Source organism: Rhinatrema bivittatum, chromosome 11, assembly GCF_901001135.1.
Source record: "Rhinatrema bivittatum chromosome 11, aRhiBiv1.1, whole genome shotgun sequence".
In the NCBI taxonomy this organism is placed as follows: Eukaryota; Metazoa; Chordata; class Amphibia; order Gymnophiona; family Rhinatrematidae; genus Rhinatrema; species Rhinatrema bivittatum.
Genome location: NC_042625.1, coordinates 101,268,917 through 101,281,311, shown reverse-complemented (window position 1 = coordinate 101,281,311; position 12,395 = coordinate 101,268,917). Strand labels below are relative to the sequence as shown.

Below are 12,395 nucleotides of genomic sequence, written 5' to 3'. Positions count from 1 at the left end.
GGTGTCAACCCTGGCGGCTTTTTGAATGGGGACGAGCGACAAGGTCTCCAACCCTCTGCCCGGATGCCTCAACTACCAGGAGGGATGGTCCCCCCTGGGACCTAGCAACCCCCTGGGAGGCTGAAGAGACTTCAAACTCCAAGATCTTCCTACTACTTTTTTTTTTTTTTGAAACTCAGACTGCTTGGATTTGCACCTCCACCATCTGCTGGAGACAGAGAAATACTGGCAGACTGCATGTGGCACCTCAACTTAACCGGCAGTGTCAGTCAAAAACTTCTGTCTCCATGTGCTGGAGGGGAGGCAAAACCCAGCTGTCTAGACTGACCTACTCGCCAGGGAGCTGCACTTTCATTTCAAGAAACAAGACTACATATAATGCATTGAGGATTTCTTGGGAGCATCCTCATGGACATTTCTCCCTATCACCAATGGAGCCAAATCAGTAGTAATAAAGCATGCAATGTGCACTTTCTAGTCAACTTCATTTTACTTAAAAGCCTTTTTTTTTTTTTTTTTTGAGAACAAAGTTTTCCCCTGACAAAGGGTCCTCGGCAATTTTTATTTTTTGTTCTGCTAGTTCTTGGCTCTGACCCCAGTGCTGATCATTGTTGCCTGGAACCAGGAAGAACTACTCCACAAGACTGATGCACATGCAAGGCTCTCTCGCAGCCAAAGCAGAGCCTGCACGGTGATCCTGTCTGCCCTGGCCCAGGTGTCCCATTCCCTACCCTTAAAACGTAGCTCAATCACAGTTTGTGGCTAGCAAGCCAACTAATAACAGCCAGAAGTTCATTTAAAACTGTCTAGCACAAGACCCCAGGCTATGCCATGAAGTTTTACAAAGCTGCAGCATCTTTGTTCCCTCACCTGCTAAAATTAAATATAAATCTCTTAGCTGCAGCTTATGACACAGAACAGGATCATTCCTTACCATTACAGTATCTGGTAAAAGTGCAGCTTCCTCCAGCAGCCTTGACTTCTGCAAATTACCATTCTGAGAAGATGAAATGCTTTCACCAGGACTTGCATGGCCCTCTTTTGCTGGAATGTCAATGGATTTGAATGGAAGTATTTCAGATGCCACTTCCTCCAAGCTTGCACCATCTTGGGACCTGGAAAGCTGTACACTGGCTGAAGGGTTAGAGACACAAAGGCCCAAGGAATGGCTGCAAGGCTGAACAGACATCTCTGCAGGACACAGAGGGTGCTCCTCCGCTGCTGCAGAGCACACTTCCGGCACTCCTTTGAGTATTTGCTGGTCAAGGGGCAGTGTCTGCTCTTGCTTAGTTGGACCAAAGTTCTTTTGGAGTTTAGTATCACATTTGCTCTTGTTTCCAATGCCATCATCTTGCATCGGTGCATACTGCACCTCTGCATCTTCCACCACCACACAGTCCTCTACCTCTTGGTTGATAGAAGAGCCGTCAATAGGACTAAGAGCTAAAAGTTCATCAATATCAAAATCAAATGGCAGATTAACAATTTGATTACATCCCAACATGTCCTGCTCCAGCGGCAGTCCTTCACACTCTCTCTGTTCCAGTGGCAGGCTCTTTTCATACCCTGTCATATCAAGAGTGAGTAGACTGCTAGGAACAGAAGAACAACTAGACTGGGAGAGAGAGGACCCTCCCATAACATCCCGTGGGCTGAGCTGGAACGTATAGCAGTCAGGCTCTCTCTCCTCTGCAGAGCAGTGGTCACTGGGTGATGGCTCTCTCCCCACACCAGTCACTGATAAATCATCCTCCTCCAACAGCTCCTGGATCTCCTCCTCAGTGAAATGGAAGGGTGAATCTGCCTCACTGTCAGACGCTTCCAGCAATGAGTCATCCAGTTCCTGGATCTCCTCAGTGAAATGGAAGGGTAAACCTACCTCACTGTCAGATTCTTCCAGCAACAAGTCATCCTCTTCATTCTGGTCTTGCTTTGAAGCGAGACTGGAAAGGGCTAAAGAATCATTTCTTGGCAGGCTTATGCCAATACTTGGCCCTAGCCGCCCAGGGTCTGTTTCATCAAAACAGCTGGAAGATCCAGGGAAGCAAGCAGAGTCTGTAGATATGGCGGCGGCCTGTTTCTGTGCTGGGCAGGGCGTGCTGCAATAAAGGTGCCTCAGGCGAGGTTTCTTAAAAGCCCCAAGCAGAGACTGGCCTTCTAATGACTCTTCCAAGAACCTCTTCGTTCTCAAGGCTCTCTCATTAGGAATCTGGATTTTAATGTTTTCTGGTGAGCCACAGGGTTTGTGCTCCAGAATGTTGCAGAGCACCTTTCTGTCACTACAGCCCTTCCAGTCCTGACCATGAGCATCATCTCCTAGAGGAGATCCATTCCTTCGCTGACCCCGCAGCCTGCTTCGCATTGCAGGCTCCGTCTTCATGGTACCTTCTCTATCACAAAAGAACCTCACCTCCTGAAAAGCAAATTACACTGGTAAGTAAACACTACTTTGCAGAAATCCAAATCCAGTAGAGAGCAGGAGTCACACTTAACTTAAACTGCAATAAACATGTGTGCACAGCTGCAATCACATTTTCTGTCTAAAACATCCTAAATGTGTAATAAATGTGATCACTAAACAAAGCATGCTGGAAAAACAGAATATTGTTCAAAAATATTTTCACTTTAATGAACAAGAAACAGGATCTGAGATTTCCAAAATTGCTTGTCTAATGCCCTGAAAAAGATATGTTAATTGCAATTTAATTTATATTAATGCTGCATGACCAGTATAATTCAAAAAGAGATGACAGAGCCTAAGACAAAGGTCAACTTCTTCCTAGGACAGATCTCAGCACTGTGGCTGGCTCATTTCATCATGGTTCTCTGAATAAGCATCATCTTGGAGCCAGCTTGACTATGCCTGTCCAGCTGAGTTCTGCAAGTCACTTTGAGGTCACATAGGCTAAGAGAGCAGAGGATTCTGGGGTGGATACCGTTCTACATGTTTGTTTTCTGTTCAGGCACATATCATAGTTTTAAACTACCAGATGGGTGTTACTGCACTTTCGGGCAAGTCTATGAAAACGAGTCAGTGGGCTTTGATACCTTTTATTGGCCCAACATAAGAATTATGGTAAGATACCATACATGCACTCTCTAGCTCACACTGCTCCTTCTTTCAGATGTCATTTAAAGACAGACCCATGTAGAGTTAAAAGTTCATGGACATCATCTTCAGATGAATATGCTAAGCTAAATAAGGAGCTGTAACCCAGAAACTGCAGTTATCTCAAAACTGACAGGAGTCGGGTGGCACTTTCTAGACTAACCTATTTATCAAAGCCTGAGCTTTCCAGGACAGAGCCCATTTCCATGGTTATCTCCAGCCTTACTGCCCTATCCAAAAAAAGAAAAAAAAAAACCCTACCAAAGCTCACCTTTAAAAACACACTTCTTAACCAAATGGAAATAAAGGTACTGGAGCAAAATTTAAACTTTTGACCTTCACTTTCCAGCTATTGAAGAGGTAAAGAACATCCTTATTTGGTACACCCCTATGGTAGCTCTTTTGGGAGTACTCTCTGAGAAATACAATCACTATTGTGGAAGAGTTTACCTACTGACATGAGACAGGAAACCAATTCTTTCATCTTTAAAAGAGGGTCAAGGCTTGGTATGTTTGAGTTTGTGCTGGGATGACAATGCGAGGGGAGGGGGGAAGCAATTCTGATGCTTGGCAATTGGTTTTTGGCAGTCAGTTTTTGAAATATTCTGGTAACTTGCATTTTTTGCCTTAGTTTTATGTATTTTATTGTTATTACATTATATGCTGCTTTGTAAACCTGCTCTGTATGTTCACTTAAGATTGGGTCCACCCCATATTTGTAGTTTTCTTACAAAAAGGATTCAGTAGCTACATTTATTAGTAAATCAGTGCATTATATTTCCAACCTTACAACAGAACAAAGCTTTGTGGCTACAGTGCTAGTCCACAGAAGATCTAGTCCGTTACTTTCGCCCATCACTCAAGTTTCTTACGCAAACTCCCCTATTCATCCCTTCTCTACTACCCTAAAGTGATCTCCATACTTCTAATCTTCTCTTTTCTTCCCTTTGTGTTCTCTATTAGTTTATTGATTTTGCACTACTGCATTAAGAATTGTACCTTTACTTTTGATTGTAATCCACTTTGAGACTAATTTGGAAAAGGCAGAATATTAAAGGAACATACATAAAAATAAACATTAGGAATTAAGGTCAACACACATAAATTAGTCCAATAATGTTAATATTGCCTACAACTTGTTCCTTGACCCTTAATTACAACAACAGAACAAAGTTTGTCATGTAGAAATAAAAAGGACAAACTTTTTTTTATTGGACTAACAACTCACCCAAGATTAAATGTCAAGAACTGTATACCTTTCAGCAGGTAAGTGAGAAAACAACACTCTGAGCTTAAATAGCACACAAGTGGGCATAAGGCTGTGTGTGAACAATTTGACAAACAGTAAAGCTTTAGTTTCAAGGGGCCTGGACCTGATAAAAGCTGAAACCCAGTGTACGTGCACAGTCTCTGCACTGACCTTTCTGACACTAGTCAGACATGTAGTAAGTTAGTCCAATAAAAGGCCTTGCCTAAAACCGGCTCCTTTGAACCTTTTCTGCTGCATATCCAAGCAGACTAACACAGCAAGCACAAATGCTGCTCACAACTTGTGTAGTTTTTCCATTGCAAGGACAGGGCCAAAGGCAGTAAATGTTAGCCATAAACCAAATAAATAAGCAATGAGAACGCCAGCACCCTGGGGGGGCAATGCAGTTAGTGCTGGCCACTGCTCTCAGCCAGGAGTGAAGCTACCTAAGGGAGGTCAGGTACACACGGTCAAGGCCTACCTTCGGCAAAGCCCTTTTAGGAGCTCTCGAGGAGCCTAAAGCAGTGAGAGAGCAAAGCTCCGGGGCCACATGCAAGTACCTGACCACTCGCAATGCTACAGGCCGCCTTGGGCATTGGCTGGAAAGGCAGCTCACAGGCCAAGCGATGAGGAATGAGGCACAGGTGTCCTAAAAGTGGAAACAAACCACCAGCATTAACCCGGAAAGAGTCCCGGGCCCCTTCCCGTCAGAGCAGAGGCGGAGCCGAGCAAGACACCGTAGCCCCTCCCCTCTTATCCCCGAAACCAAGAGCCCCGCCCCCTCCCATCCCCCGACTCAGAGCCCCGCCCCCAGCCCAGCCTTTCCTCCTGCTATTGGGCTTGAGTAAGGGGGACCCGGGAAATATTCCGGTCCCTAGGAGGGAAGGCTACAGGGGCCCCAACTGCGCGCGGAGGTGCCGGGGGAGCGGGGTGACTGGGGCGTCTGTTCGCACCGTCTGTGTAGGAAAGCAAAGCCCTGGGCCTCTCACGGCCGCGCTCGCAACCGTCTACACCGGTTCGGCGGGAAAGTCACGCTCCTCCCCTCGCAAGAACGTCAGCCAATCCTCCACCGCTAAGGGCAGATGGGCGTGGTATGAAGATTTAACCAATCCCCGGCGACAGGAACCGCGAACCCTAACCAATCAACTATGGCAGGAGCAAAGCGTCTCAACCAATCCTCTGGGAACTTAAACTAAGCCGATCGATGCGCTCTGCTAATGTATTGCTGCCCCTGGCCGTGTGTCATCAGGCCTTTGAATGGGCCTCAGGCCAAATAGCCAATTGACGAATTAATCGGCACATGAAAAGCGAAAGCTGCGCGTGTCATAAGAGAAACAGGACCGGCGACGGTAAGATTGGGGGGTGGGGGAATCGAGTCAGGAGAGTGAGCGAGCTTCTCCTATCCTGCGGTGGTGGAGGGTAAAGAATAGTGGCAATGCTGGCATTGGGGAGGGTTGTAAGCGATAGTTCTGGGAATAAGTGTTTAGGTCGGGGCCGCAATTAAAACATTATGATGTCATAGGTGGGGGTTCCCTCTAGACAACAGAAGAGGACGCCTTAAGACCTTGATGAATGTTGCCTGTTCCCTGGTTAGATATACATATGGCTCGTGGTTAGATATACATATGGCCCCTGTGTAGATATACATATGGCTCGTGGTTAGATATACATATGGCCCCTGTGTAGATATACATATGGCTCGTGGTTAGATATACATATGGCTCGTGGTTAGATATACATATGGCCCCTGGTTAGATATACATATGGCTCGTGGTTAGATATACATATGGCTCCTGTGTAGATATACATATGGCCCCTGGTTAGATATACATATGGCCCCTGTGTAGATATACATATGGCTCCTGGTTAGATATACATATGGCTCCTGGTTAGATATACATATGGCCCCTGGTTAGATATACATATGGCTCCTGTGTAGATATACATATGGCTCCTGGTTAGATATACATATGGCCCCTGTGTAGATATACATATGGCCCCTGTGTAGATATACATATGGCCTCTGGTTAGATATACATATGGCTTGTGGTTAGAGGCCTTCCCGGGGAATTTTGCCAGAAGCATTTGCTTGATTACTCCTTTCCCTTTTTTTTTTTTCCTATTTTTTTGCAGACACCTTTGCTGTTGAGCCGCAAATATGGGAGAGACACTGAGCCCTGCGGAAAAATACTCTCTTATTACCCGTAACTTGCAGGTAAGGTAGTGGAGCAGCCTCAATGCTGGGCTCTCTCATGAGCAAGACCATCGGGAAAATTAAAAAAAAAAAAAGTGAGCCTTGCAGAATTTTCAGCTGTTGCTTTCCTCTTTGTGACCCTGCTCATCCAAACTCCAATGTCTGTCTCGGGACCTGTTGTCCCAGCTCAGGCTGTAAGCCACCTGGCTCAGGGTATAGGCTTTCTTTCTCAGGGGCTCTTTGTTAGCCCAGCATTTAAATCACCTTTTTCCACTCACACAGGAGGTGCTTGGGGAGCAGAAACTGCAAGAGATCGTGCAGCAGCGGGAGCTGAAGATTTACTGGGGTACTGCCACCACTGGCAAACCTCATGTGGCATACTTTGTACCCATGGTGAAGATAGCAGACTTCCTGAAGGCAGGCTGTGAGGTGGGTCACAGAAGACAGTATGTGTCTCTCTCTATCTCTATTGATAAAGTTATCTGGATTTTCTGAGTAAGTTTCCCTTTGTTATCCAATTAACTTTAGACTTGCAAAGTGTGCGCACACATTTTATTCAGATAGTGCTCAATATTATGTTATCCCATCCTTGCCACACCTCCAGCAATGCCCACTTTTAGTCAACACAAAATTGTTTGGAGAAAAGGAGAATATTTCTGCAGGTGAATGCTGATTTTTATCACACAAATCTTTGGAATATGCACTTCATCTGAGTTTATGCACCTTAAGGGTCATGGACATTGGAGCATAGAGTTCATTTGGCTTTACTAAGGAAGGGAGGTACCAGTTCAGGGAGAAAACCCCTTTCTGCATTGCTCCTTTGTCCTTGCTGAGCCATGGACTTGTATGGTTTTTGTCCCTTCTACTATTTACTGTTTATATGATAAATTGAAATCTCACTCCATCTGCAGCTCTGGGTGGGTTACATAAAAACATTCACAGTTTAAAAAAATAAAACAAGACAACACATGCCTTAAAAATACTCCCCAGCTCACCTCTTTAAACTGGTGCTGAAATGTCTGCTTTATACAGATATCCAGCTATTTTGTGATTTAAGCCAGGGAGCATGCAGGAAAAACTGGTCCAGACAATATTTATACATTCCTGCCAGTGGATGGAGGCAGAGAACAAAACCTTGAGGCGTTGCTACATTACCAAGAGTGCTACCTGCAGTCCCTCAGTATTTCTGTCTCCAGTAAATGGTAGAGGTGCAAACCTGCAGTCCCGACTGGTTTTGGTGTTGGAGGCTGGAAAGGGCTCCCTGAGGTGGCAGGTTCCATCTTCGGGCCTTCTCTTGGGTTGAGCTGGGTGAACGGAGGGGGTTGGATACCCCTGCCTGTGTTAGGCCATGAGTCCCGGGGCCCCTGATAGCCAAGGGACTGGCTCCCTTTTGGTGCCCTGAGGTCCCCTCCTAGCTGCTGCTGATTCGCTCAGGAAAGTATCTCCTGAGTGGGGCTCTTCTTTCTATCTAGCTTTGGTACTATAAAGTTTCTATAAAAAAAAAAAAAGTTCCCTGTACATACCCGGCTCAGCCCAGACTCCTGGGTTTTACCTCCCCTCCACAAGCGGAGACAGACCAAATTCTGTGGACTCTGTCTTGTACCCTGAGGTGCCCCCTAGAGTCTGTCAGTATTCTTCTGTCTCCAGCAGGTGGAAGAGGTGCTTCCCTGGAGTCTGGTATTTGGTTAGGATTTAAGGGTCTTTTGTATGTTTTTGGGGTAGTCCGTGTGTACGGCTGACTAGCGAGGGGTCAGGTTTTTGATCTTAGGCTAGTTCCGTTTTCTTAGCCTCCCAGGGGGTTGTTGGGTCCTGGTGGGACTGTTCCCCCTTGGTATTTGAGGCTTAGGAGCAGAGTGTTGAGGACCTTGTATCTGCCCACTGAAGGTGATCCCGGGGGTCTCGGGCTCTCACCCTCAGCCCCTGTAAGATTTAAAAAAAAAAAAAAAAAAAAAAAAATTGGGTTCCTGCGGCTTTAAATTCTCCTGCTCTGCTGGCCTAGCTTGCTCACTGCAGGTGTTGATTTCAGACCGTAGACAGCTCCGATCGCCTCGGCCTTTGGTTTCTCCTGCTCCTCTCTCTGGCCTGGCTAAATTTAGGTCCCTGCTTATGCCACGTGGTGTGGCCTGTGCCGCTTGCGGCAGCACACGCGTGTGCGGCTCTCCCGGACCGGCGTTTGTATGGAGTGTCTCTCAGGGGGAGAGGGCTCTTCGGGGGTCGCTGGGCCTGCAAAATCGACGGGGGACCTTCACGATCGAGGCGGGGGGTCGGCGTCCTGAGTTTGTCAGGCCCCGGACCCGTTCCAGCTCAGCGCGGGAACAGAGGCCATTTTAAGGACCATGAGGCAGCAGGACAGCAGCTGAGGGGGATGGGCTCCTGCCTCCCCCCGTTGTTGCCGCGGCCTAGTACTCCTGGGGGGGGCGGTTTGGCTGGCGATGGGCAAGTGGACGACGAGGGGGAGGATTCTGAAGGGTCTTCTTCGTCGTTCACCTCCGATTTTGTGCTTTTGATGCACAAAGCTTTTAAGGTGCACAGGGCTGATAAGGCACAGGGGCACAAGGTAGCTCGCAGGGCTCCTGCAGCAGCAGGGCTCCTGCAGCAGCAGGGCCAGGAGGAGGTTCCTTTGAGGCCCAGAATCGGATTCAGCCACCGAAATTGGGTGGCGCACCCAAGGAGAAACGCCCGCTTTGGTCCATGCTATGTCAGAGGGACAGCGCATCCTCGGACTCTTCGGCTCAGGAGGATTCTCCGCGACCACTTCCTGATCAGGATATGGACTCTGATACCCAGGCTCCTCCATCCAAGCTCGTGGGCTCCTCTCCGGTGGAGGGGGATGATCCCAAGGTGGTGCGCTTGCTTGGAAAGGTCGAGCTGAGTCCCCTTATTCCGGTCATCCTACAGGAACTGGGGATTGAGGCCCCTCAGGAGGATTCCAGACTGGGGGCTACGATGGATCCGGTGGTGCTGGGCCTCCGATCTGGGCTTAAAGGTGAGCAGAGCCATGGATAAGTTGTATCCGCTCCCAGAGGACAAGCTGGATCTTCTCAGGGTGCCTATGGTGGATGCTGCAGTCTCAGCGGTGACGAAGAAGTCTACTTCCGGTGACAGGAGCCACAGCCTTGAAGGATTTGCAGGACCGTAAGTTGGAGGTACATCTGAAGAAAATCTGAGGTTTCGGCTCTTGGGGTCCGGGCTGCCATCTGCAGCAGCTTCGCACAGCGGGCCAGTCTCCGCTGGATCCAGGATTTCCAAGCATCTGTGGAGCTTAAGAGGCCCAGTCACTACAGGTAGGGAGGCTGGAGTCTGCGGTGGCTTACACTGCGGATGCCCCGGATGATCTTTTGCGGACATCAGGAAGAGCGATGGTGTCGGTGGTTTCTGCGCGTTGCCTCCTATGGTTGCGGAATTGGTCGGCGGATGTATCCTCCAAGTCGCATTTGGGTTTCCTGCCCTTCAAAGGCAGATTGTTGTTTGGGCAGCAATTGGATGATATGATCAAGTCGCTCAGAGAACAAGGTCCACAAGCTGCCGGAGGACAGGCCTAGGACCAGGGGATCTTTCCCTCAGAGAGCAAGATTTCGGGGAAATCAACGTTTTGGCTCCTCCTTCTCCACGGGCTTATCATTCCGTCAGGGACAAAGCCATCAAAACTCCTGGCCCCAGTCCTTTCGAGGCCAGCGGTCCTCCAGAGATGGAGCCCCTCAACCTCATGGGGGTCCCAAGCCCTCACAATGAAGGGCGGCCGGTTCACTCCTCTGATCCAAAGATTGGGGGCAGGCTGTCCTTGTTCCTGGAGGAGTGGACCACGCTAACGTCAGATCAATGGATCCTAAGCATAATCGAACACGGCTGCGCCAAGATCGCTTCATGATTTCCCCATGCGCGTACCGCCAAAAGAGGCAAGCGGTACACGACGCTGCAGCACTTGCATGATCTCGGCGCCATAGTCCCAGTTCCTGCCGGAGAACTCAGGCGCGGGAGTTACTCCATCTATTTCATTATGCCGAAAAAGAAACTTTTCGTCCCATTCTTGACTTGAAACAGGTCAATCGAAAGTTAAGGGTGCCTCGGTTTTAATTTGTAAATCTGTTTTTAGGAAGTTGGGTAATAGATTAAACAAATAAATGTTGGAATTGTAATTTTAAGTGGTGAACTGGAGCAACCTCCCTGTCAGTCAACGAGTTTGCAATCCACGTTACCACCTTGGCACCCACCCCCAAGCTTCTCATTTTATTCACTAATCTCGTAGGCAGGAATATATCAAAGGCTTTACTAAAATCCAGGTAGATCACATTGAGTGCTCTTCCTCTATCCAATTCTTTAGTTGCAGAATCAAATTTGTCTATCAGGACCGTCCCCTAGTGAATCCGTGCTGCCTCGGGTCCAGCAATCCTCCTGAATGTAGCTAGTTCAGTGTCCTTTCCTTCAGCAGGGTCTCCATTACTTTTCCCATCACTGAGGTGAGGGTAACCGGCCTGTAGTTTCCAGCCTCCTCTCTGCTCCCACTCTTGTGAAGCAGGACCACCACAGTTCATCTCCAATCTCTCGGCACCACTCCCGTTTCCAGGGATCTATTGAACAGGCCTTTCAGTGGACCCGCCAGCACTTCCCTGTACGTACCAATCACACCCCTAGCACAATCGCACACTTCCCCTCACCTCAAGTACTAATTACTACGTACTCACACAACCTGTACATATCTATCGCCCCCTAACCCCATGTACATATTTTTTTTCCTTATGTACCTGTAATCACCCCCCCTTACCCCCTCCTCTGTCTCGACCACCCCCACCCCCCCTCCCTAAGCTATATAGTTATTCACTTTATTCGCTTTGTTTTTTTACGTTTATGTTACACACTGTTCCTTGAAAAGGCTTTCGCCTATATATCTTTTGGTTGTAAGTTATCTGTAAACCGGCACGATGTGCAAACGGTTGCCGGTATATAAAATCAAATAAATTAAAAAAAAAAAAAAATAGAACAGTCCAGACTCCTGGGTTCTGCCTCCCCACCAGCAGATGGAGACAGAGAGAGTCTCACTGACACTGTACATAACCCAGTGTGCCACCTGCAGCCCCTCAGTATTTGTGTCTCCAGCAGATGGTAGATGGTGCAAAACCTTCAGCGCGAGAGCCTTCCTCCTGGGGGTTGTTAGGTCCTTGGTTTGAGGCAGACGAGCTGGGGGTTGCTGTCCCTTTAGTGTGCTTGGTCCTTAGATCTGTGGGGTGTAAACTTGGTGGTCCGGATCCCTTCCCTCCATGAGGTGGCTTGAGGGTCTGTGAAGCAGTTTGGCAGCTTGGAGCCTAACCCAGGGAACTTCTGCTTCCCCGCTTGGGGCAGCTGAGGGATTCTTCTCTGCAGCAGTGCGTGAGAGGTGGGTGGCTGTTAGGGTAAGGATGCCCTGGCCACGTGTAACATGGGGCGAGGCTCGGTCTGCTTTGCTTGTGGGCCGGATGGTGTGCTGGCTGTTTGTCAGGTGGTGAGGAGTCTTCGGAGGGGGGAGTGGGCTCCTGTTCAGGGGTATCGCTCAGATTGCAGCGGCGAGGCAAAGCTCATGGCTAATGCTACTGAAGAGCCAGTGGCTTCAGCGCGGCAGGCGTAGCTGGGGGAGCAGTCGGATCACAGCGGCAAGTGACTAATTGTGCCGAGGAGCCGCTGCAGGAGCGGTGGAGTTCATGTGTTGTGCGCTTGGCTCTGGCGCAGTTGGAGCACAGCCTCTGAGTCTCCGTCTGGCTGGGCTGCCTCGGGGGTGACTGCAGGCTGATTTTCTACGAGCACAGAAATGGCCATTTTGGCAGAGAGAGATGGTGGGGGGGGATCCACTCCTACCCTTTCCCCAGCCATTG

The 12,395-nt window shown here is 48.6% G+C and overlaps 2 protein-coding genes across 9 annotated transcripts in view; one reads left to right on the top strand and one right to left on the bottom strand.

The window, feature by feature from the left end:
- Positions 1–5,419, bottom strand: part of S100PBP (S100P binding protein) — a 28,067-nt gene extending 22,648 nt beyond the window's left edge. Inside the window, exons 1-2 of one of the 6 annotated variants that reach the window (XM_029619151.1) lie at positions 5,312–5,419; positions 935–2,413 (exon numbers count right to left, since the gene is read on the bottom strand). In XM_029619151.1, the coding sequence (XP_029475011.1) occupies positions 935–2,380 (1,446 nt within the window). In that variant the 5' untranslated portion in view covers positions 2,381–2,413; positions 5,312–5,419. Of the gene's footprint in view, positions 1–934; positions 2,414–3,380; positions 3,505–4,337; positions 4,819–4,839; positions 5,088–5,311 lie in introns of those variants that run through there. The other 5 variants (XM_029619148.1, XM_029619150.1, XM_029619149.1 and 2 more) reach the window with 5 other exon arrangements.
- Positions 5,420–5,541: 122 nt separating this feature from the next.
- YARS (tyrosyl-tRNA synthetase) overlaps positions 5,542–12,395 on the top strand; it is a 33,610-nt gene continuing 26,756 nt past the window's right edge. The window contains exons 1-3 of one of the 3 annotated variants that reach the window (XM_029619154.1): positions 5,542–5,707; positions 6,492–6,573; positions 6,835–6,981. In XM_029619154.1, coding sequence (XP_029475014.1) covers positions 6,517–6,573; positions 6,835–6,981 — 204 coding nt within the window. In that variant the 5' untranslated portion in view covers positions 5,542–5,707; positions 6,492–6,516. The other 2 variants (XM_029619155.1, XM_029619156.1) reach the window with 2 other exon arrangements.